The 21,264-nt window shown below is 38.7% G+C and overlaps 1 protein-coding gene across 9 annotated transcripts in view; it reads right to left on the bottom strand.

Annotated features, from left to right (window-relative positions):
• Positions 1-21,264, bottom strand: part of MYO6 (myosin VI) — a 167,467-nt gene that overhangs the window by 84,472 nt on the left and 61,731 nt on the right. For all 9 annotated transcript variants that reach the window (XM_009451571.5, XM_009451573.5, XM_001144940.8 and 6 more), the window contains exons 2-5: positions 14,245-14,407; positions 9,042-9,111; positions 3,206-3,279; positions 1,268-1,397 (exon numbers count right to left, since the gene is read on the bottom strand). In XM_009451571.5, the coding sequence (XP_009449846.1) occupies positions 1,268-1,397; positions 3,206-3,279; positions 9,042-9,111; positions 14,245-14,361 (391 nt within the window). In that variant the 5' untranslated portion in view covers positions 14,362-14,407. The remainder of the gene's footprint in view (positions 1-1,267; positions 1,398-3,205; positions 3,280-9,041; positions 9,112-14,244; positions 14,408-21,264) is intronic.

The following is a 21,264-nucleotide window of genomic DNA, read 5'->3' as shown; positions in this document are numbered from 1 at the left end:
GCTCAAGCGATCTTCCCACCACTGCCTCCAGAGTAGCTGGGACTACAGGCAAGCACATGCCCGGCTAATTTTTTCATTTTTTTTATAGAGACAAGATTTTGCATGTTTGCCCAGGCTGGTCTTGACTTCCCAGGCTCAAGCGATCCGCCCTCCCCGAAGTGCTTGGATTACAGGCATGAGCCACCACACCCATCCTCCACACATTTTTAAAGAATCATTCCAAACACTTGTTTTTTAGCAGTAAAAAGCTAAAAATAAAAGCTGGTTTATTTACATTTTAAACATGTAACTTTTCTCCAGTGATGTTTGCTCGTATTCAGGTTCTAAGGGATGGGGCACCATTTTGCAGGCTGCAACACAACAATGCCTGTCATAGCTTCTTCAAGCCAAAAGTAAATCTGCTGCTGCCCTGGTAGAGTAATTATGTCAGCCATATTCACTCTACCTAGTAGCAGACAGCACACAGGTCAACCAAATCTGGAAGTGAACTCTGGTTAGGCCAAAACACAAGCATGAAGGGAAAGCCCAAAGAGAAACAGGATGCACTACGAACTAGTTCCAATACATGTCATTTAGCTGCTTTATGTCTGAATGCAAAGGGTTAGCCAACACCTCCGCATTTGGTGGAAAGAGGGGTAATTGCTCATTCTGATCTAAAACCTCCCATCTCTATGACTCAGAGCTGGAGGACTTCAAAATAAAAGAGGCTGAGAAAGGCAAAGAGACACTACTGTCTTCCCACATAGATTCTCCAGTGGTATGAAGCATATACTACTTTTAATCCTTTAATTTTATAAACCCCTGATGCAAGATGATGCCCAGAAGTCTTCTCTTACAGCTGAAATCTAGCCCAAGTAACACACTCATAAGGGATGAGCTGGGTAAGAGATGAAGGCCAGAACCTCAAAATTGTGAAGGAGGACAATTTTAAGATGGAGCTGATGGTATTAAAGAGTCTAAAAGTACCATTAGGTCAGCTTTTACTACATCCTGCTTTCACCTGGGCAGACATCCCTTAGAGGACACAGGCATTTAACACAGATAATGATGTATGGTATGCCTGCCCCATTAGTTGACTATAAAAGTATTCTTCCTCACCCTGTGTAAAATACTTGCTCCTAACAATGTTGATATATCCAAGAGGTATACAGTTTCTCCAAAATATATATTCAATTTATGGTATCTTTTATTAATCCAAAAGAAAAATTGAGTAAATTTGTACAATATAAAGAAAGACAAGAATTAAAATACATTTAAAATCACTTACCAATTGCAAAGACATGAGGTGGTCTTGTCCCAAGAGATTTTCCTTGATATGACTTTATTGCTTCTGAAGAATATATTTTAGGTATGTCAAAGTATGGATTCACTGCAATCAGAATGTTGGCGACATATGTCTAAATACGAAAAGCATAAACATAAAATATTCCAATTACTATTTTCATTTAAAGATAAACAAAGCTCATAGAAAAAATAAAATACAAAAAATTTCAATTATCTATATAACTAAGACTCCCAAATCAGTCCTAAATATTCCCTGAGTATTCCCTGATCTTTATAGGGACCCATATTTCTCCAATTCTTAATAAATATTTGTATCTTACCAACCCATACGCACCTCACGTTCAGCATATCCAAACTCAAGATTATCTCTTCCCACCTACCTCTGCCTCAAAAAAAATATTATCCTTCCATGTGCTTCCTCAGGGACATGGCATCACCACCAAGTCACCACAGACAGAAATCTGAGTCTCTAGCTCTATCTCATTCAGCCTTCTCCTGTTGATTCTACTTATGAAATCTCCTACAGCTAAGTTTTAGTCATTTGTATTCCTTACCTACTGTATTCACCCTGCTACTAAGGAGTTTAATACAGCTCGTAGCACCTTCTGGGCCCATCCCTATCACTGAATGCCAAGGATTGATTTAGCTCTGTGGTGACCATTTGGTCCCAGATTTCTTCCAAACAATATATGTTAACCATTGCCTAGAACATTTATGGGTTAAATGTTTAATGAGTAACTTAAGCTTGCTTTTAATTTTGGAATTTAGCACATATTAGATACTCAACATGAGTCAGCTGATTGAGTAAATTTTGCCTCTAAATATATTTCTAATCAAGAATAGCCACATTTAAACTTAAATATGTTCTTTATTTAGTTGATTTTGAAAAAAATCAGGGAGAAAAGTAAAGTCTTAAAACTACATATAACTAGAAGATGGCAAGTATACTCTTTTGGAATAGAATAAATAAGTTCTATCTCCCAGCTGTCACTACTTGGACAGATGGCAGAGACTAAATGTAATTTAGTCAGAATTAAGTAAGTACAATTAGGCAAATTGATAGTGATATAATAGATTAAGACTGTCATTTGATCTAGTAAGTGTCAAAGAAGCCATGTGTTTTCTTCGTTCAAAAATAATGAAGAGCCCCATCTTTATAACAGGAGAACTACAGTGGGGTAATTTATCTCCAGTCACCAAAGGACTACACAGTTAGGTGATATTGGAATAAAGTCTCATGCATGCCCAAAGAATAATTATAATTAAAACATACTAGGTTAAGTATCCATCTGAATGATTTGGTGTAAATCTTGACTATTTACACTGAAAGCATTTTCTTTCATTTTTGAATATTCTGGACTTTCAAGGTAGAGTACCTACGGTCTAATGAAATTCAGCAACTATTTAGGCTCTATGGTCAGCATTCCTGTGTTCTTAGTATTTCCTCAGATACTACCTCCTATTCTAATTTACATTTTTTTCCTCATTCAAATTTTTAATTTCAATATACATTCCTTATAGGCTGCCTTACATTGTCTTCCAAACAATGTGGAAAGTGAATCAAACATATCTACAGACATACCAGAAGTCAAAAATCAAAACCAAAAACCATTACAGTGCTTTTAAAAATACTCAAACTGGACATTTTTAAGTCCAAAAGATATTAAACGACACTCTGAATTCATTATTTCATCCCACAAATACTGATTAAGTGCTTTCTGTGTACCAGGCATGCTTTAACTCCCGGAGTTCGAGTTGTAAATTAGAAAAAAATCTTTGTCCTCACTAAGCTCACACTCTATTCAAGAGGCTCAGATCAAGCATGATTTTCTGTTAGAAAATTTCAAGCGTGACAAAATCAAAGAGTACCACATGAAATAATTATCTCCACAAAAACTTACACTACAGGTAAAATACTTACATAAATTCTGTCTTTACTATATCGAACTTTGATATTATGGAGCAGTGTGGCTTCATTTAAATACATTAGTGAACCTAAGACATAAAATTTATATGTCATTAGAGAATTGAAGAAAACAAATAAAATAAAGCAATACTATCTTAATCTGAATCACTTTGACTCATCCTAAAAATCAATTGTTAGGTTACATTTAACTCCATCTTTTTTAAAACCCTGGCTGATGTAAACCCTAGAAGCTGATTTAAAAGAGATTCAGTTTACATGTGTGTTACAGTGATATTTTTAAGTAATCAATTTTCAACTAAAAGAGTAAACCTAGTGAGTACTCGTTAATGAAGGTTGATTTAAAAGCACAATTCAAAAGGGAAAAAAGTACTACAATAGATAGCTCTGATTTTAATATACTTCTGACACAACAAAGTGATGACACCAATCCAATCTGATACTCAGAATTTCACAGATAAAACACAAAAGATAAAATTTTAGAATGGGAACAGACCATCAAATCATTCAGGGAGTCCTTCACAACTGACATAATGAACACTCCTAGAGAAATTATGTATGTCTTAACTGAGAATATGAAGCTAATTAATGGGAGAGTTTGAACAGATAAATCTTGTTTGTGTGACATCTGCTCTACTGAAGTGTCAGAACTGACTCCCAATCTATTCTCCAAGTCCTTCAATCTCCTGAGCTCCATTTCTATGCCTTGCTAGAGTAGACAAAAACCACTCCTCTTCTCAACCACCTTGTTTCTGTTATTAGCACCACCATTTTCTCTGTCACTGAAATTGTAAACCTTAGTCAACACTAAAATCATCTTCTCTCTCCCTCCTTATTCTAAACCAGTTTCCAAATCTTTATGCCATGTAAGAAAGTACAGCACAGTGCCAGCTCATGGCAGGTACTCAAAGCATAATCTGAATCTCTCAACCTATCTCCTTTCTTTCCATTTCTACTGCTCCAATACCAGTTTAGTTCTCATTACCTCTTTTGTGATCATGGTAGCCTCTTATTTACCTTTTGCCTCAGTCTCTCTCCTCTCTAATCCAGGCTTCTCAGCACATTAACTAAAGTAGAGCCCTCATCAAATCTCTCTCCCCATAAAATCATCACTGGGTCTCTATCAACATCCAAATTCATGTCTGATCAGAGCTCTTAATAAACCTACATTCATGACCTTTTCATATAATTTTCCACAATTCACCTTAATACTAACTTATAGACAGACTGAACTATTTATTAAATGCAGGTATCATTCATCTATTGGCTTCCATGTAGAATATCCTCTACATTTCTAGGTGTCAAAAACCTACCTACTCTTTAAGGTCAGTACAAAGGTTACCCTACAAATGACACTTACCCATTCTCACCACCACCACTACAACTACTATCTTCTTTGCAATTTCTTTATGGTTCTTACCACACACTGCCAGTGTTATTATGATAATTTTACATATCTGGTTTTGTCTACTAAATCAGATCCTTGGGGGCAAGATGCTGCCTGATTCATTTGTTTGATACCTCACTGAAATTGCTCATGTGCCTACACTGCATGTATGTCTAACATACTATTCAACACCTAACCAATGGTGTCAAACAAGAGCCTCTTGCCATAACTACCTCCACAGACTGCCCATCCATCTATACTCATTTAATGCAGCCAGTTCACTTTCACCTCACTGCTTTTTTTTTCCTTTTTTTGAGACAAAATCTCACTCTGTTGCCAAGGCTGGAGTGCAGTGGCACGATCTCAGCTCACTGTAACCTCCACCTCCTGGGTTCAAGCAATTCTCCTGCCTCAGTCACCTCACTGCTTTCTAGTGCCACTTAGGGCAGAATAAAAGAGAGTAAGAAGTGGGTGGAGGCTCCTAACAGCTGAATGGCAGCTTTCCTTTTAATTAAGGAAGGATATAGAGAGGGTTAGGCAGCAGAGGTATTAATATATCTGGTTTGGGTATGAGGTCACCTACCTTTCTATATCCCTAATCTTCCATCCTTGTCCCCTGGAGCCTGGTCTACGTGTTCCTCTTTCTTTACCCAAAGCACTCTGTTGAACCACTCCCCATCTCTCTCACTTTCCTCTGAAATACCTGGTTGCATGATGTTGTCACTGCTTCCTCTAAGTAAAAACTCGTAATCCTACAGTACGCTTCCCCTGTGAACGCTAATCATATAAGCCTACACAGACATGGGAATTACTACTTGCTCTCCTATCTTTACTCCTTCCACACTCACCACCTACCTTTTCAGGGATGTGGGTTACTAAACCAAATAAATCCCTAACTGATGAAGTATCTGCTGATGACAATAAGAATTTGGACAGGAGGGTATTCCTCTGAAATCATGCCACACAGGCCATTCCATTTTCAAGAAGACACAGAAAAAGAGAGAGGGAGAGGAAAATATTTGCAACCCTGTCTTGCCAGAATGTGAAATGCTAAGTCCCAACTGCCTACATCTCCCTAAAGGTATGACCTAGGTATGTCCACAAGGGCCTCACAAATAACTTCCTGCTCTACCAAATAATTCCTTCCTCCTGTCCTTTCCTAGTAGTCAGTCCTAGGATTACTTGGCTTGGCTATTTACATGCAACTCTTTATGTAAACTGTTTACCTTTTATGCCTAATTATTAACAGATTTAACTATACCCAAAAGAATATTAAAATTTTGAAACAATTTAACATAAGACATATAACAAAATATTTGAATAAACAATTAGTTTCTTTATAAACACTGTTTTAATAAATAAATATAAAACATATACAAAAGTTTCTAATGAAGATTAGGTATGACTTCATTATTAAATTTAGATATATGACTAGAGAGTTATCTGAGCATTTAAGATCCTGCTTAATCATTACAGCTCTGGCTCACTAAAAGAAAAAAGGAACCCACAAACAACTTCAACACAGAAGTCAATCAATTCTAAATATATGTTGTTGTAGAAGTCATTCCATTAGTGAAAAAAAGACTGAGGCAACTTTTAGAATTCTTTCCAATTTTATTTATTTATTATTTAGAGACGGAGCTTCACTCTTGTCACCCAGGCTGTAGTGCAACAGCGTGATCTCGGCTCACTGCAATCTCCACCTCCTGGGTTCAAGGGAGTCTCCTGCCTCGGCCTCCCGAGTAGTTGGGATTACTGGCGCCCACCACCATGCTCAACTAATTTTTGTACTTTTAGTAGAGACAGGGTTTCACCATGTTGGCCAGGCTGGTCTCAAAGTCCTGACCTCAGGTGATCCACCCACCTCAGCTTCCCAAAGTGCTGGGATTACAGGAGTGGGCCACTGCGCCTGGTTTCTTTCCAATTTTATACTCTATTATTATCAACATCTAATAGACAATAATTCACGAAGAACATTATGTGCCATGAAAGTCATAGTAGCTCAAAATCAGCATGGAAAAATGCAATTATTTTCCTTTTAATTACTGACTTCACACGCCCGATTTTCCTATTCTTGTGACAATAACCAACAGTCAAACAGCAAAATTAACATACTAATTTCTACATATAAAACCCTTCACATAGAAAACTCAGAGCTATAGCTCGGTGCAGTGGCTCACGCCTATAATCCCAGCACTTTAGGAGCCCAAGGCAGGCAGATCATCTGAGGTCAGGAGTTTGAGACCAACCTGGCCAACATAGTGAACCCCATCTCTACTAAAAATACAAAAATTAGCTGGACATGGTGGTGCACACGTGTAGTCACAGCTACTCAGAAGGCTGAAGCAGAAGAATTGCTGGAACCCGGGAGGCGAAAGTTGCAGTGAGCTGAGATCACGCCACTGCACTCCAGTCTGGGTGACAGAGCGAGACTGTCTCAAAAAAAAAAAAAAATTTAGACCTAAAAGTAGGTAATAAGTGTTGCTACACTGTTAAGGCACTATTAAAAGACAACACATATTGGGGTGGGAGTGAAATATCCTCATCATTGTCCCTACCTCCTCCATTAAACAAAAAAAAAAGACTTCACATGCCTCTGTTTCAGTAGAACCTTCAACACATACTTCAGAACACTCTCTACAGGCATCAATCATTTAATCTTCACATTACCATAATATAAAGAAGAAAAGAATTTTAGAAATATGCATGTGAGACCCTGTGTGTGTGTGCATGTGTGTGTGTGTGCAAGTGTATAACACAAAGCTACCACTATAGCTTTGTGTTACAGTGTGTCATTCAGCAGAGGACAGTGGTATGGTGGCATGCCTCAGATGAAAGTACTAAGTGACAGAACCACTGCAGCTGGAAACCCTACATTCTAAACTCAACAACCAAAGTTGTGTTAATAATGTGGTTTCAGAAAAGTGTCTTCAGTAGGGATGGGCTACTATCTTATTAGAATAGTTAACACCCACACATTAACATTGCTGCCATCTGGCATCACCAAGGAAACCACCTGCCAGAGGCAGCAAATACTGAGGTTGCAAAAATTTGTAAGTTAGACAAGCATAGCAAGACAAAGCAAATGGAGAGAGAATGTTTTAAAATATTAATTTAAGAAATGGATTAAAAACTATTCAAAACCATTTGTTACATTTAGAGACATACACATTAATAAATGAAAAGGATTGATTCCTAGTTCTGCATACCCTAGCAAGTTTTAACAGAACAAATTCGTATTTTAGATATGGTACAGTCTCATTCCTTATTATTTTATTCTGATTGCTATTCAAAAATGTATTATTTAATCAGACAAACTCTCCAGCAATTTTGGAAAGGAAGGGAATTCTACATTTTTTTCCTCAATCTCTTGCACCTAATAAAAACAGCTACCATTTATTAAGAGTCATTAGACGCTGTGCAAAGCACTTTATATCATCTCTAATCATACAACATACACATTACTTCCATTCTACAGATGAGAATTTCAGAAGAGAGATGAAATGCCCACGAGCAGACAGCCTCCTAATAACATAGTCAGAATCAGAATTTAGGCTTGCCTAACTCTACAGTTACAGTCCATGGCTCCCCATTACTCCCACTATTCTATGCTGCCACCATTCTACATATGGGGGTTTTAAAGGCTTACTCCAATGTGAATTCCAGAGAAAATCAATAATAACACATCTATTCCTTTCTCTTACCTTTTCTTCTCAAATGGAGAGTTTTTAGTATTAGGTACCTTGACAACTGTACGTAATTGTTAACACTACCTTTTTTTGTTAAATGGAGAGTTGTTAGTGTCAAGCACCTTTAATGAAATCCATGACAAGTGTACATAATTGTTAACACTGCTGCCCCCAATATGAAATGATTACTGCTTAATCTTAAAAATGTAAGAATAAACATTGGCCTGTTCCATCGAGAAGGGCTTTTTTCATCAAACATGCAAAGATGTTATAAGTCAAATTAATGCTGTGTTTTAATATAATCATTCTGAAAATAATTTTTCAATTAGTAATTATATAGAATTTTTTTAAATGCATGTTTGCTTCAAACGGTGATGTTAAATGACTCCTACTGACTCAACTTCCAAATTACTGAACCACATATACTACAATAAAAATCACCTGACTCTAGATAAGATTCAATAACTTTCAAAACTGTTAACAAGAGACTTTTAGTTCAAGCCTTACAGTAATTACCATTCCCCACATTTATGCAACTCAAATAACACCAAAAGAACACTCAAGACTCTTTCACCAAAATGCAAATGTGAGACAACATGGAGGACTCGAGTTCCTTCATTCACATGAATATTCGTGTCAAAAGACTAGATTGTTTCTGAACCAGCATAGTGTATCTGTAATATAACCACTAATTTATTTTTTTAAAAGAACAGTTTCCTTTTCTGTGCAGAGAGTTAATTTTTAACTTGGTACTTACAGTTATCTTCCACATCTTTTTTACTGTCCTCTTCTGCAGGAAACACTTGGTTTATGAGAGCCAAAAATGTCTAACAATCAAAACAAATGCTCATTAAACTCAAGGCTTTTAAATAGTAAGAACAATAGAAGGGCTTAATTGGTTGCATACACTGTAGTAGTGGCAACAATATGCTCTTTATTAAAATATAATACAGATAATACTATTTAACAAGTCATTAACCCCAAAACAGAACAATAACTTTACTCAAAAATATTATCTACTATTACTGTGGACATGAAATCAACAATAAAAATCAGTAAGTAAGTATCCTAGGCTCTAACACCTAAAGAAGGACAAAAAAAGAGGTATATTAATATTACATTTACATACATATGCTATTTAACAAATTTTTTTAAATAAAATGTTAATGTGGTAGATACAGTAATTTCAGTGTTTTAAAAAAGGAAAAAGTAACCGGGCACAGTGGCTCATGCCTATAATCCCAACACTTTGGGAGGCCGAGGTGGGTGGATCATCTGAGGTCAGGAGTTTGAAACTAGCCTGGCCAACATGGTAGAACTCCGTCTCTACTAAAAATACAAAAATTAGCCAGGCGTGATGCAGCACCCCTGTAATCCCAGCTACTGGGGAGGCTGAGGCAGGAGAATCCCTTGAACCCAGGAGGTGGAGGATGCAGTGAGCCGAGATCATGCCATTGCACTCCACCCTGGAAGACAAGAGTGAAATTCCATCTCAAAAAAAAAAAGACAGAAAAAAATTCCATCTCAAAAAAAAAAAAAGACAGAAAAAAAAACATTCAATCAGATATAACCAGAGGGTTATATTAATAGCTATTGTTTCAGTAAAATATATTTGACACAAACTCTTGTACAAAAATCTGTCAGAAATATAAAAAATACCAAAAAATATTTCGTCTGTAAAATTACAAGTATCCATGAATACTTATATTTATTTTATCACTTAAATGCTATAGTAACACTGCAGAATTAAGATAACATCTCATAAGAGAGAACAAATGATCTCAAATGACATCCAAAGAGAATTAAATTTTAATCCATGCCATTCTCACAGTTATTTATAAGCTGATACAGTACTTCTCAAACAATTACAATTACTCTTGTGGCTGAAGTTTCTAATTGTATCAAAGAAAACTGCAGGGAAAAATGGTTCAATTATTATAAAATAATATTTATAGGGGTGTGTGTGTGTGTGTGTGTGTGTGTGTGTAAAGCTACAACTATAAAGAGTAAAATCCACACTGCTGGGACTACCTCAATTCTAAGTCACACCCAATGTAGAAAATTGTTATGCCATAGAAACTCTGGAAGTTAATTACTTGGAACCCAGTACACATGTTGTTAATGTTATAAATGTGGAGAAGTTTGTAGGACAGGCCACAAAAGCAAAATTAACCCATCATGTGCATTAAGTATATTAATGGTAATATAAAACAAGCCACAATTTATAATAATGATTCTATAGGAAAATGCATTCAGAAATAACTGCTAATGTCATATATGTATGTGCCCAACTTTCACAGCCATGGCAAGAGGGTTATGGGCTCCCCAGACTTCAGGGTTTAGCTCTGCCTGGTAGGAGCCATGTCAAATTAAAAAGGTTCCAAGAAGTTAGATGATGAGGGGAGTGGGGATGAGGGGAGGCCAATGACAAAGAGTTGCTGGAATGAGAAAGTGAAGAGCAGGCTAAAAGGCCAGTAAGGAGTCCTGAAAGGTGTTTTCTCTCCCTCCTTCTTTATTCCTTAAATTATCACCAGCCCCATCTTCCTCTCTCCTTAAAATGTTTCATTAATTGTTTTCTCTTAGAGGAAGGAGGCTTTTTTCTGCTAAAAACATATCTTGATCACTCAGCATTAAACACCTACCACAAGTCAAATACAGAGCATCAAGCTCTAATGACAGAATAAAATAGCCCCTGCACTTGAGAAGATTACATAGTCTAGTAGGGAGGGAGAGACAAAGTAAACAATTATCTCCAACAAAGATTAAAGGAAAGCTAAGAATTTATACCACTCCTCAAAGAAAAAGTAGTCAACAGTCAATTCTACTGAATGGGGGGGAGGGAGAGATTGGGTATCTGTAGAAAAACTTCATAAACAAGGTGACCTCAATCAGAGTCTTAAAAGAAAAATAAGTAGTTTCTAAGCAAAAGGATATGGAGATTGGCCAGGTGCGGTGGCTCACACCTGTAGTCCCTGTACTTTGGGAGCCCCAGGCAGGTGGATCACCTGAGGTCAGGAGTTTGAGAAAAACCTGGCCAACATGATGAAACCCCATCTCTACTAAAAATACAACAAATTAGCCAGACATGGTGGTGGGCACCTGTAATCCCAGCTACTCGGGAGGCTGAGGCAGGAGAATCGCCCAAACCCGGGAGGCAGAGGTTGCAGTGAGCCAAGATTATGCCACTTCACTCCAGCCTCGGCGACAATAGCAAAACTCCAACTCAAAAATAAATAAATAAAATAAAGAGCGGATATGGATAGTGGCACTCCAGGCAGGAGCAATGTTAGCAATGACACAAAGCACATAACATCACCTGGGGTATGGTAAGGACTTAATACTTGCAGAAGAGAAGGAGAAAGAGGCACACAAGAGTAAGAGTATGAAGGGGAGACTTGGTTGACACAACATAAGACCAGCAAAGCAGACAGGGAAAAGAAAATGCAGACCCTTCTATGCCATAAATTTAGGGCTTCAGCCTACAAGGCTTCAGAGTGGCTTCTTACCACTGCTGCAAATACAGAATATGAAACCAATTTAGTGGATTAAAATAGCTTTCTTTTTTTTTTGAGACAGGATCTCACTCTGTCACCCAGGCTAGAGTGCAGTGGCACAATCACAGCTCACTGCAGCCTTGACCTGCTGGCTTAAGTGCACTTCAGCCACCAGAGTAGCTAAAACAGGCATGTACCACCACACCCAGCTAATTTTTTAAATTTTTTGTAGAGATGAGGTCTCACTATGTTGCCCAGGCTAGTCTCAAATTCCTGAGCTCAAGCAATCCTCCCTCCTTGGACTCCCAAAGTTCTAGGATTACAGGCATGAGCCACTGCAGCTAGCCTAAAACAGCATTTTTGAATGAATAAAAGTTATTAGAAATTATCAAAATGCATAGCATATGCTAAGAATGTTTCTTTTGATCAACTGTTTCATTTATAAGTAAACACACACAAACACTACACACACAGTTGTTGAAATGTAAAATTTATTTCTTATAAATTCACACACATAAATACACATAGCTAATGCAATGTGAAATGTATTTTACTATGGGTCACAAACAAAAACCTTGAAAAGCCATTGCTATCAAGACATGTTCCTCACTCCCTCATCTACACTTCCACTGTACTTCCACTGCGCACACACTGCACAAAGGTGTGCATGACCAGTCCACCCCTTTATGTACTTAATTCCTTAATAATTATTTCGAAGCTGATGATCTCTAGGCAATGAATGAGCTAAGCAAAAGATTGCTTCTCTTAAGGATCTTTTTAACTGTCTGGTTATTACAGCAGTATGTTTATTAAGACCCTGATCAGAAAGTAGGGAGGAAAATTAAGATTAAAGGTAATCTCTGAGAACTTGTTAATCCTCAAAAAAATCTTTGTGGAAAAAACGTACACTTTAGTTCACAGAATTATCTACAGATCCATGAAATTTATATCACTCCCTAATGTAAACAGTTTTTATTGGTTCTACATATGTACCTGAATAATATTAATAAGGCAGAGTGTAAAGCATATTAAAATAGTTAAAATATGAAAAAGTGTATCCCCTTAAATCAAGTTTCTTCTATAATTGAACTGAATTGTTTTGTCACCTGTGAATACAACAAAATATACATAACAACTATATATAAACACCTAGGAAATACACTCTCAATTTCATTCTGGTCTTCTGATTTACTGCGCTTATAAAATATGTTAAACAAAAATCAAAAGCCTTCAAATATGTAAAGTAACTGAGCTTTTTTTTTAAACATGTACTGAATTTTAAATACAAATAGGTACCTGCTAATAAGAGGAAAAACCAGAAACACTTTGTCTTTCCTGTCCTGAGGGTATCTTTAACTGGCCTCCTCTAACATGGCACATTATACATTATGCATTTCAGTCCCTGGGTTGTTTACAGTAACAGAATAGTTTTCTCTGTGAAAAGACCTCATGAGAGATCCACCTTGTTTTTCTAAGGTTCCCAGAAGGATGGTAGTCATATGGCATTAGTTAGCCATGTATCATAGAATATAAATTATTCATGAACATTTTCAGTCTAAAGTAAACAGAAATGACAGCTACAAAATTTAATTTAGTCAGAAGAACTGTTTAACAGGCATACTCATTAAACTAAAAATTGTGGACATCTATCATGGGAATAAGATATTACTGTGCTGAGAGAGCTAAGAGTTGAAAAATAAACCAATTGTGGAACCAAAAGAATAAAAAGAGATTATTTCCTCTGGAAAACTTCCCCTCACTCTCTGAGAATGGAGTGAAGTTCCACAAAAACAGACTGTATCAGTCTCCATGAAGACTGAAACAGGTATTTACAATGATGCCTTCTCTGTAAACAAGTCACAACTCCTAGTCACTTTTCCCTCAGACTTTCATTTTGTAATGCTGTCTAGTTTATGTCTAAGCATGCAAAGAAATAAATACCATGTGTACAGAATTAAAGCATCTATTACAAAAATGATAGCAATAATTTTAAGTGAACAAAAAACTTTAAAAAAAGACTTTATAATAGAAGCTAAGGCAAAAAAGCAAAATCTGATATCCCCACATTCACTTTTCATATTTTTACTTTGTGACATGTCGATCACAGACACACTAATAACTTTAGTAATGTGGCACAAGAAATTAAAATGTCATTATTGTTTAGATTTTATCATACAGCTAGTTCTTAAGAATGAAAGGCTAAGACCTGGATGATCAAAGGGATGTGAAAAAAACAAAGAATGAAAGGCTCACTAAATTTCCATCTGATTTTATCATAGGGCACCATTTTTTCCCTAGGGCACATACCTCTGATTTAATCAAAGAAGTCAGGAGAAAACAGACTCACTTACCAGAAATATGCTTTCCCAAATATCTACTTCATTAAGAAGACAGACCTTACTCTTGTGAAAAAAAACACCTATTTTTGAAAGAAATCATATTTCAACATCTTTCTGAGAAACTCACCTTGCCTTTCTGATTCAAGGGTTCAATTGTTAAGCTGTCGGGGCCAATATCCACAATATTGCCCATCTGAAATCCATCTGTAGGGTGTGGCGCCCAAACGGGCTTTCCATCCTCCATTTTTGAAGGAGGATCCACGATCTCCTGTTTCCACTTCCACTGTCACCTGTTTCAAAGGAACAAATACAGCAACATGAATCAGTTTTGAAATATATATAAAACAAATAATGTATCTTTTTCAAAAGTTCACATGTAAGTCCCAACTAACAAACACATCTACCCATGCCACATAAAATCCCCACCTCCTCCCTTGCCTCTTGCTGAACTCTGCCCCCTTTATCTACTTTTTTTTTTTTTTGATACGGAATCTCACTCTCTCACCCAGGCTGGAGTGCAGTGGCACAATCCTGGCTCACTGCAAGCTCTGCCTCCCAGGATCACGCCATTCTCCTGCCTCAGCCTCCCGAGTAGCTGGGATTACAGGCATCTGCCACCACACCCAGCTAATTTTTTGTATTTTTAGTAGAGATGGGGTTTCACCGTGTTAGCCAGGATGGTCTCGATCTCCTGACCTCGTGATCCGCCTGCCTCGGCCTCCCAAAGTGCTGGGATTACAGGCGTGAGCCACCGCGCCCGGCCCCCTTTATCTACTTTTAGATGAGGCCAAGCAGAGGTTGTTCCACCCTCAGGTACACCTGCTCTACTACTGCCTTCCTTCAGGTATGACGGCAGTAGAGTACAACCCTCTGACTAGAACAGAAGCAAACAATGATAGTTTTTACCAGTTGAGTGTAATTTATAACAGCACTCCTTTTTGCTACCTAAAGTATTCTGCATTTGCACAATAAATTAAATAGTCATAGGAATAGATATTATTGTGGGGAGGTAGCTAAGAGTTGAAAAAAATAAATCAACTGTGGAAGTAAAAGGATAAAAAGAGAGATTATTATCTCTGGGAAACTTTCCCTCACTCTCTGAGAATGGACTGATGTGCTCCCAAAGCTCATCCTCACGGAACTACTCAGTATGCCATTTTTGTTGTTTTCTTATTTTCCACTGAGGTAAAACTGACATACAGTGAAATGTACAAGTCTAAGTATACAAGTTGATGAATATGGACAAATGGATATAGCCATTTATGAAACACTCCAATCAAGGTCACGAGTGGTAGCTCACGCCTAGAATGCCAACACTTTGAGAGGCCGAGGCAGGAGGACTGCTTGAGGCTACAGTGAGCTATGACTGTATCGCTGCAATCCATTCTGGGTGACAGAACAAGACTCTGTTTCTAAAACAAAACAGTTGTCTCATGACTCCTTTTGGTCAATAACCATTTCCCATGGGCATTCCTACTGTTCTGTTAGTTTCTGCCTATTCCTGAACTTCATATAAGTGACATCATACAGTATGTATTCTTTTGTGTCTGTCTTCTTTCATTCAACAAACTGTTTTTGCTTTCAACACATTTAACCTTGTTGTGCGTACTAGTCCAATGAATGACTGTACCACAGTTGTTCACCTATTGCTCTGTTGATGAATATTTGGATTGTTTACAGTTTTTGCCTAAGGTGAATTCTAACCTAATTTTTCCATTATCCCTGTATGGTTTCTTTCATACTTAGCATTCTGAGATTTAACATTCATATCTGTCTCTAAAGAGTAGCCAAAACAATCCGTGACATGCAAAATATTTTGTTTTAATGAGCCTGGATGCTATGAGACTAAAATGTAACAATGGATCATCTGGTAAATGATCCCAGATGTCATCTTGACAGGCACTTATTTTTTCACTACTTATCTATATTTAAAAAGAAAAGCTGATTCATGTGCCATAATCCTCCTTTTGTGTGGCATTCTCAAATGTGGATCCTCATGTGGATGCTCTCAGGTGTAGTTTCATGAAAGTCAAGGACGTTTGGCATACAGTTCATTCAAAAGCAGCTAACTATTGGCATGTTTGCAACTTGCTTGTTGGTTGATGTCATCTATGCAGTGGCTACAAAGTGAGTTGCTTTCCCTATCCAGCAAACGCTATCAGGTTTATGTACAATTCCAAGTTGACAAATTAGATGAAGAGTCTTCATAGAAGTGAATCAAAACCACTACTTCAGACTTATATTACCACACATACATCTATACTCTTTCCCTAATCATATCTAGTCCCATGGCTTTAAATACCATTTATGTATGAGTGATGCTCAAAGTTGTTGCTCTAGCCGAAACCTCCACTGAGTTCCCAGATGTTTACTTGTCTACTGGACACCTCTTCATGAATGTATCTAATAGGTGTAACATAATTATTATGTTATTATTGCCATGGTCTATCACTCCAGCTTGCTCTTCCTTATATCAGTGAAGGCACTAACAGCACTCCTTCAAATCAAACCCGAAATCATCCCCAATCCCTTGAGCTCCTTCCAAATTCATATCACTTCCTTAATGTTGTCAGCTTTACCTCCAATAGGGATCACAAATCCAACTCCTTCTCTGCATCTCCTCTACCGTCTTAGTTCAAATGAACATCATCTTTTACCAGGACTTCTGTAATTAACTCAACTGCCTGCTTCTACTCGTGCCACTTCACACATATCACTGGTAATCCTACCAAAAGGTAAATCTAATCATTTCATTTCTGTTTCATCAGGACTTGGACTATTCCTCTCTGTGTCCCTAAGGCCCAGCACACAGTAAGCAACTCAATATTCACTGGTAAATGAATGAATTGTTCACACAGTTTTGGAAGAGTAAAAGCAGGTGTAGACTTAGAAGAATTGAAATATCTTTTTTTTTTTTTTGAGACTGGGTCTTTCTATCACCCAGGCCATAGTGCAGTGGTACAGTGATGCAATCATGGCTCACTGCAACCTTGACCTCCCACGTTCAAGACATTCTCCTATTTCAGCCTCCCAAGTAGCTGGGACCATAGGTGCATGCAGGTAATTTTTGCAATTTTTATTTTTTTATATACAGGGTCTCACTGTGTTGCCCAGGCAGGTCTCGAACTCCTGGGCTCAAGCAATCAACCTGCCTCAACCACACAAAGTGCTAGGATTACAGGCGTGAGCCACTGTGCTCATCCTGAAATATCTTCAAATCCTACGCTCAGCCAGGAACGGTGGCTCACACTTGTAATCAAAACACTTTAGGGTAAGGAGACAGAGCAAGATGGCTTAATAGAAGGCTCCAGCAATCACTTCCCCTTCAGGAACACCAAATTGAACAACTATCCACCCAAAAAAAGCATCTTCATAAGAACAAAAAATCAGGTGAGCAATGTACCAGTTAAAACCAGTGCCTGGTTTTAACATCACATCAAAGAAAGAGGCACTGGAGAGGGGAGCAAAACCAGTCTTCAACTCTCAGCACCACCCTCTCTCTCCCCACCCCTTGGCAGCAGCAATGGTGGTGTGGTGAGAGAATCTACAGGCTTGTGGGAGGGAGAGATCACAAACAGAGCATTTACAGAAGCCCTAGCCAGAGGCAAATAGTTCATCTCAGCAAGCCCCACTGCAGGCTAAATTGTTCTGGGGTCCTAAATAAACTTGAAAAGCAGTCTAGACCACAAGGACTGCATTTTCTGGGCAAGTCCTGGTGCTATGATAGGCTCAGAGCCACTGGGTTTGGGGAGCATGTGACCTAGTGAGAACACCAGCTGGGCGGCCAGGAGTGCAACTCACAGCTCTATTAAAGACTCCTTCCCTCCGTTTGAGAGGCGAAGAGGGAAGGGTAAAGGGGACTTTGTCTTGCAACCTGGATACCAACCAACTCAGTCCCAGTAGAATAGAGAACAGGGCAGGTCCTGAGGCCCCCATTCCAGGCCCTAGCTCCTGGGCATTTCTAAACACAACCTAGGCAGAAGATAACTCACTGATTTGGGGGGAAGAACCCAGTCCCAGCAGAATTCATCACCTGCTGACTAAAAAGCCCCTGGGGCCTGAACAGTCAGCAGTGGTAGCCAGGCAATACTCACCACGGGTCACAGGTGAGACTGAGAGCTATGCTGGCTTCAGGTATGACCCAGCACATTCCCAGCTGTGGTGGCCATGGGGAGAGACTGCCTCTGACTGAGGAAAGGAAAGGGAAGAGTAAGGGGGACTTTGTCTGGCAGCCTGGGTACCCGCTCAGCCAGAGTGGGTTAACGAGCACCAAGCGGGCTCCTGGGGTCCCTGATCCCCGGCCTTGACTCTTGGATGGCATTTCTGGATGTGCCCTGGGCCAAAGGGGAGCCCACTGTTCTAAAGCAGGAGATTCAGCACTGGCAGCATCCACCACGAACTGACTGGAGAACTCTTGGGCCTTGAGTGAACATCGGCAGTAGCCAGGCTGTACTTGCCATGGGCTTGGGATGGTGGTGGCCATGCAGAGAGACTCTTTGCTTGAGGAAAGAGGAGAAAAGAGTGGCAAGAACTTGATCTGTGGCTTGGGTGCCAGCTCAGCTTCAGAATACAGCAGCAGATAGATTTCTAAGGTTCTTGATTCCAGGCCCTGCCTCCAAGGTGGCATCAATCCAAAAGAAAAGGGCTTAATGAACAAGAAGAAATCATCTGAAGGTACAAAACTCACTGGTAATAGTAAGTACACAGAATATTCTAAAACTATAATTGTAAAACCATTTAATATAACTACTATGGAGAACAGTTTGCAGGTTCCTTAAAAAACTAAAAATATAATGACCATATGATCCAGCAATCCCACTGCTAGGAACATACTCAAGAGAAAGGAATCAGTATATTGAAGAGATAACTGCACTCCCATTTTTACTGCAGCACTATACTCAGTAGCCAAGATCTGGAAGCAACCCAAGTGCCCATGAACAGAAGAATGGATAAAGGCAACATGGTGCATATATACAGTGGAGTATTATTCAGCCATGAAAAAGAAAGATCCTGTCATTTACAACAACATGGATGGAACTGGAGGTCATTACATTAAATGAAACACATCAGACAGAGAAAGGAAAACTTCACATGTTCTCACGTATCTGTGGGAGCTAGAAAAAAAAAACTGAACAATTGAACTCATGAAGATAGGGAGTAGAATGATACCTGAGGCTGGGAAGGTAGTGGGGTGGGGAGTAGGGATGGTTAATGGGTACAAAAATATAGTTAGAATTAATAAAATCTAGTACTTGATAGCACAAGAGGGTGACTACAGTCAACAGTAACTTACTGTCATTTAAAAATAACTAAAATAGTATACTTGGATCGTTGTGGTACAAAGAAAGAATAAATCCTTGAGTTGCTGGGTACTTCATTTACCCCAATGTGATTATGGCACACTGTACGCCTTTATCAAAATATCTCATGTACCCCATAATATACACACCTACTATGTATCAACACACACACACAAAAATTTAATTTTTAAAAAAAGCACTTTGAGAAGCCGAAGTGGGAGGATCACTTGATCCTAGGAGCTCAAGACCAGCCTGAACAACACAGCAAGACTCCGCCTCTACAAAAATCAAAAATTTTAAACATTAGCCAGGAATGATGGCATAGCCCTGTAGTTCTGGCTACTCAGGAGGCTGAGGCAGGAGGATGACTTGAATCCAGGAGTTCAAAGTTGCAGTAAGCTATCATTGTGCCACTGCACTCCAGCCTGGGAGACAGAGTAAGACCTTGTCTCTGGAAAAACAAAAAACAACAACAACAAAAAAAAAAACCTAGGCTTGAAACTCAGCTCCACCACTTTCTGACAAGCTCTTAAGTAAGTTATTTAACCTCTTCGATTTTTATCTTTGTCCTTATCCATATGGTGGGATATCACTTACCTTTCAGAACTGCAGTGAGGATTAAGTGACATAAAACTGAGATCACTGTTCTACTGGCACCCAAAAGATACTAGTTATACCCCTCCCCCTTTCTCTTTTCCTTCCCCACTATATCCCTTGTTTGAAGCCACCAGTCAGTTTCAAGACAATAGTTGTGGTAATTTTAAATACAAACAGAAATTACAGAATAGACAGGAGGCATCATTTAGGAAAAATTACCTGAAATCACTGTGTGTAAAATTTGTGACAGTGAAAAAAAAGAAAAGAAAAATCACAGCAAAGCAAAACTCCCAAAGTCCAAAAAAGAATGGCAAATTAAACTTCGAACTACTTTCCTATTTTCAACTGTTAACTATGACTTCCCAGTTAAGGTAACAAATTTAAAGGCACACAGCTAACATTGCTCCTTCATCAAAGCCCTATATCTACAGTACAGGGATTCTTTACAAATACATCAGCCCATGAGGATGGAGAGAAGCAAAAAGGAGAAAACAGAAGCATTTTCTAATTTGGAAAGCAAATGGTTGAGAGGCAACCAACAGCAACCACAAGAGAGCTGAATTCCAAGGCATGAATTCGAAAATATGAAAACCAACCCAAATTATACCACAGAATCCTCAAAAGATACAAGAAATTCAGTACAAGGTTCCAGAACAAGGGTGAAAAGAAATCTAAAATAAGGAAAACTAGGTGAAAGTTTTCTGAGAGAGATTTCCTCACACCAACCACACAAACTCCATATTGATGGAAAAACTGCCCCCCTACCCCAATCCCCACCACCCCCACCAAGAGAAGTCTAGAGCCTGTTCTCTGGAGAAGACTCTGGAATGAGAAACACCAAAAACAATTATGGGTACGCCAAAAAAAAAAAAAAAAAAAAAAAAAACTGCTTAGGAGATAGGGTCTCACTTTTTCGCCCAGGCTGGAGTGCAATGGCACAATCATAGCTCACTGCAGCCTCGAACTCCTGGGCTCAAGCAATCCTCCCACCTCAGCCTTCTGAGTAACCGGGATTATAGGCATAAGCCGCTGCACCTGGCCGAGACTCTCTCCTTGACCAACCAACTTTAATTAGGCTCCTCTGAGACCTCTCCTCAACTAGGCCTCAACCTTGGCCTTAACTCCGTTCTATCTCTTGACAGGCCTGCACAGCCCAGTTTTAGCAAGAATCCTGCTAGATCAATTTAGATAGACTCCCCGACCCCTGATACTTGATCCAGTTCCCATCCCCCACCTTTCATGTCATAAAC

Source organism: Pan troglodytes, chromosome 5 (assembly GCF_028858775.2).
Source record: "Pan troglodytes isolate AG18354 chromosome 5, NHGRI_mPanTro3-v2.0_pri, whole genome shotgun sequence".
Lineage (NCBI taxonomy): Eukaryota > Metazoa > Chordata > Mammalia > Primates > Hominidae > Pan > Pan troglodytes.
Note: the sequence above shows the minus strand (reverse complement) of the source record. Positions and strands in the feature narration are given on the sequence as shown.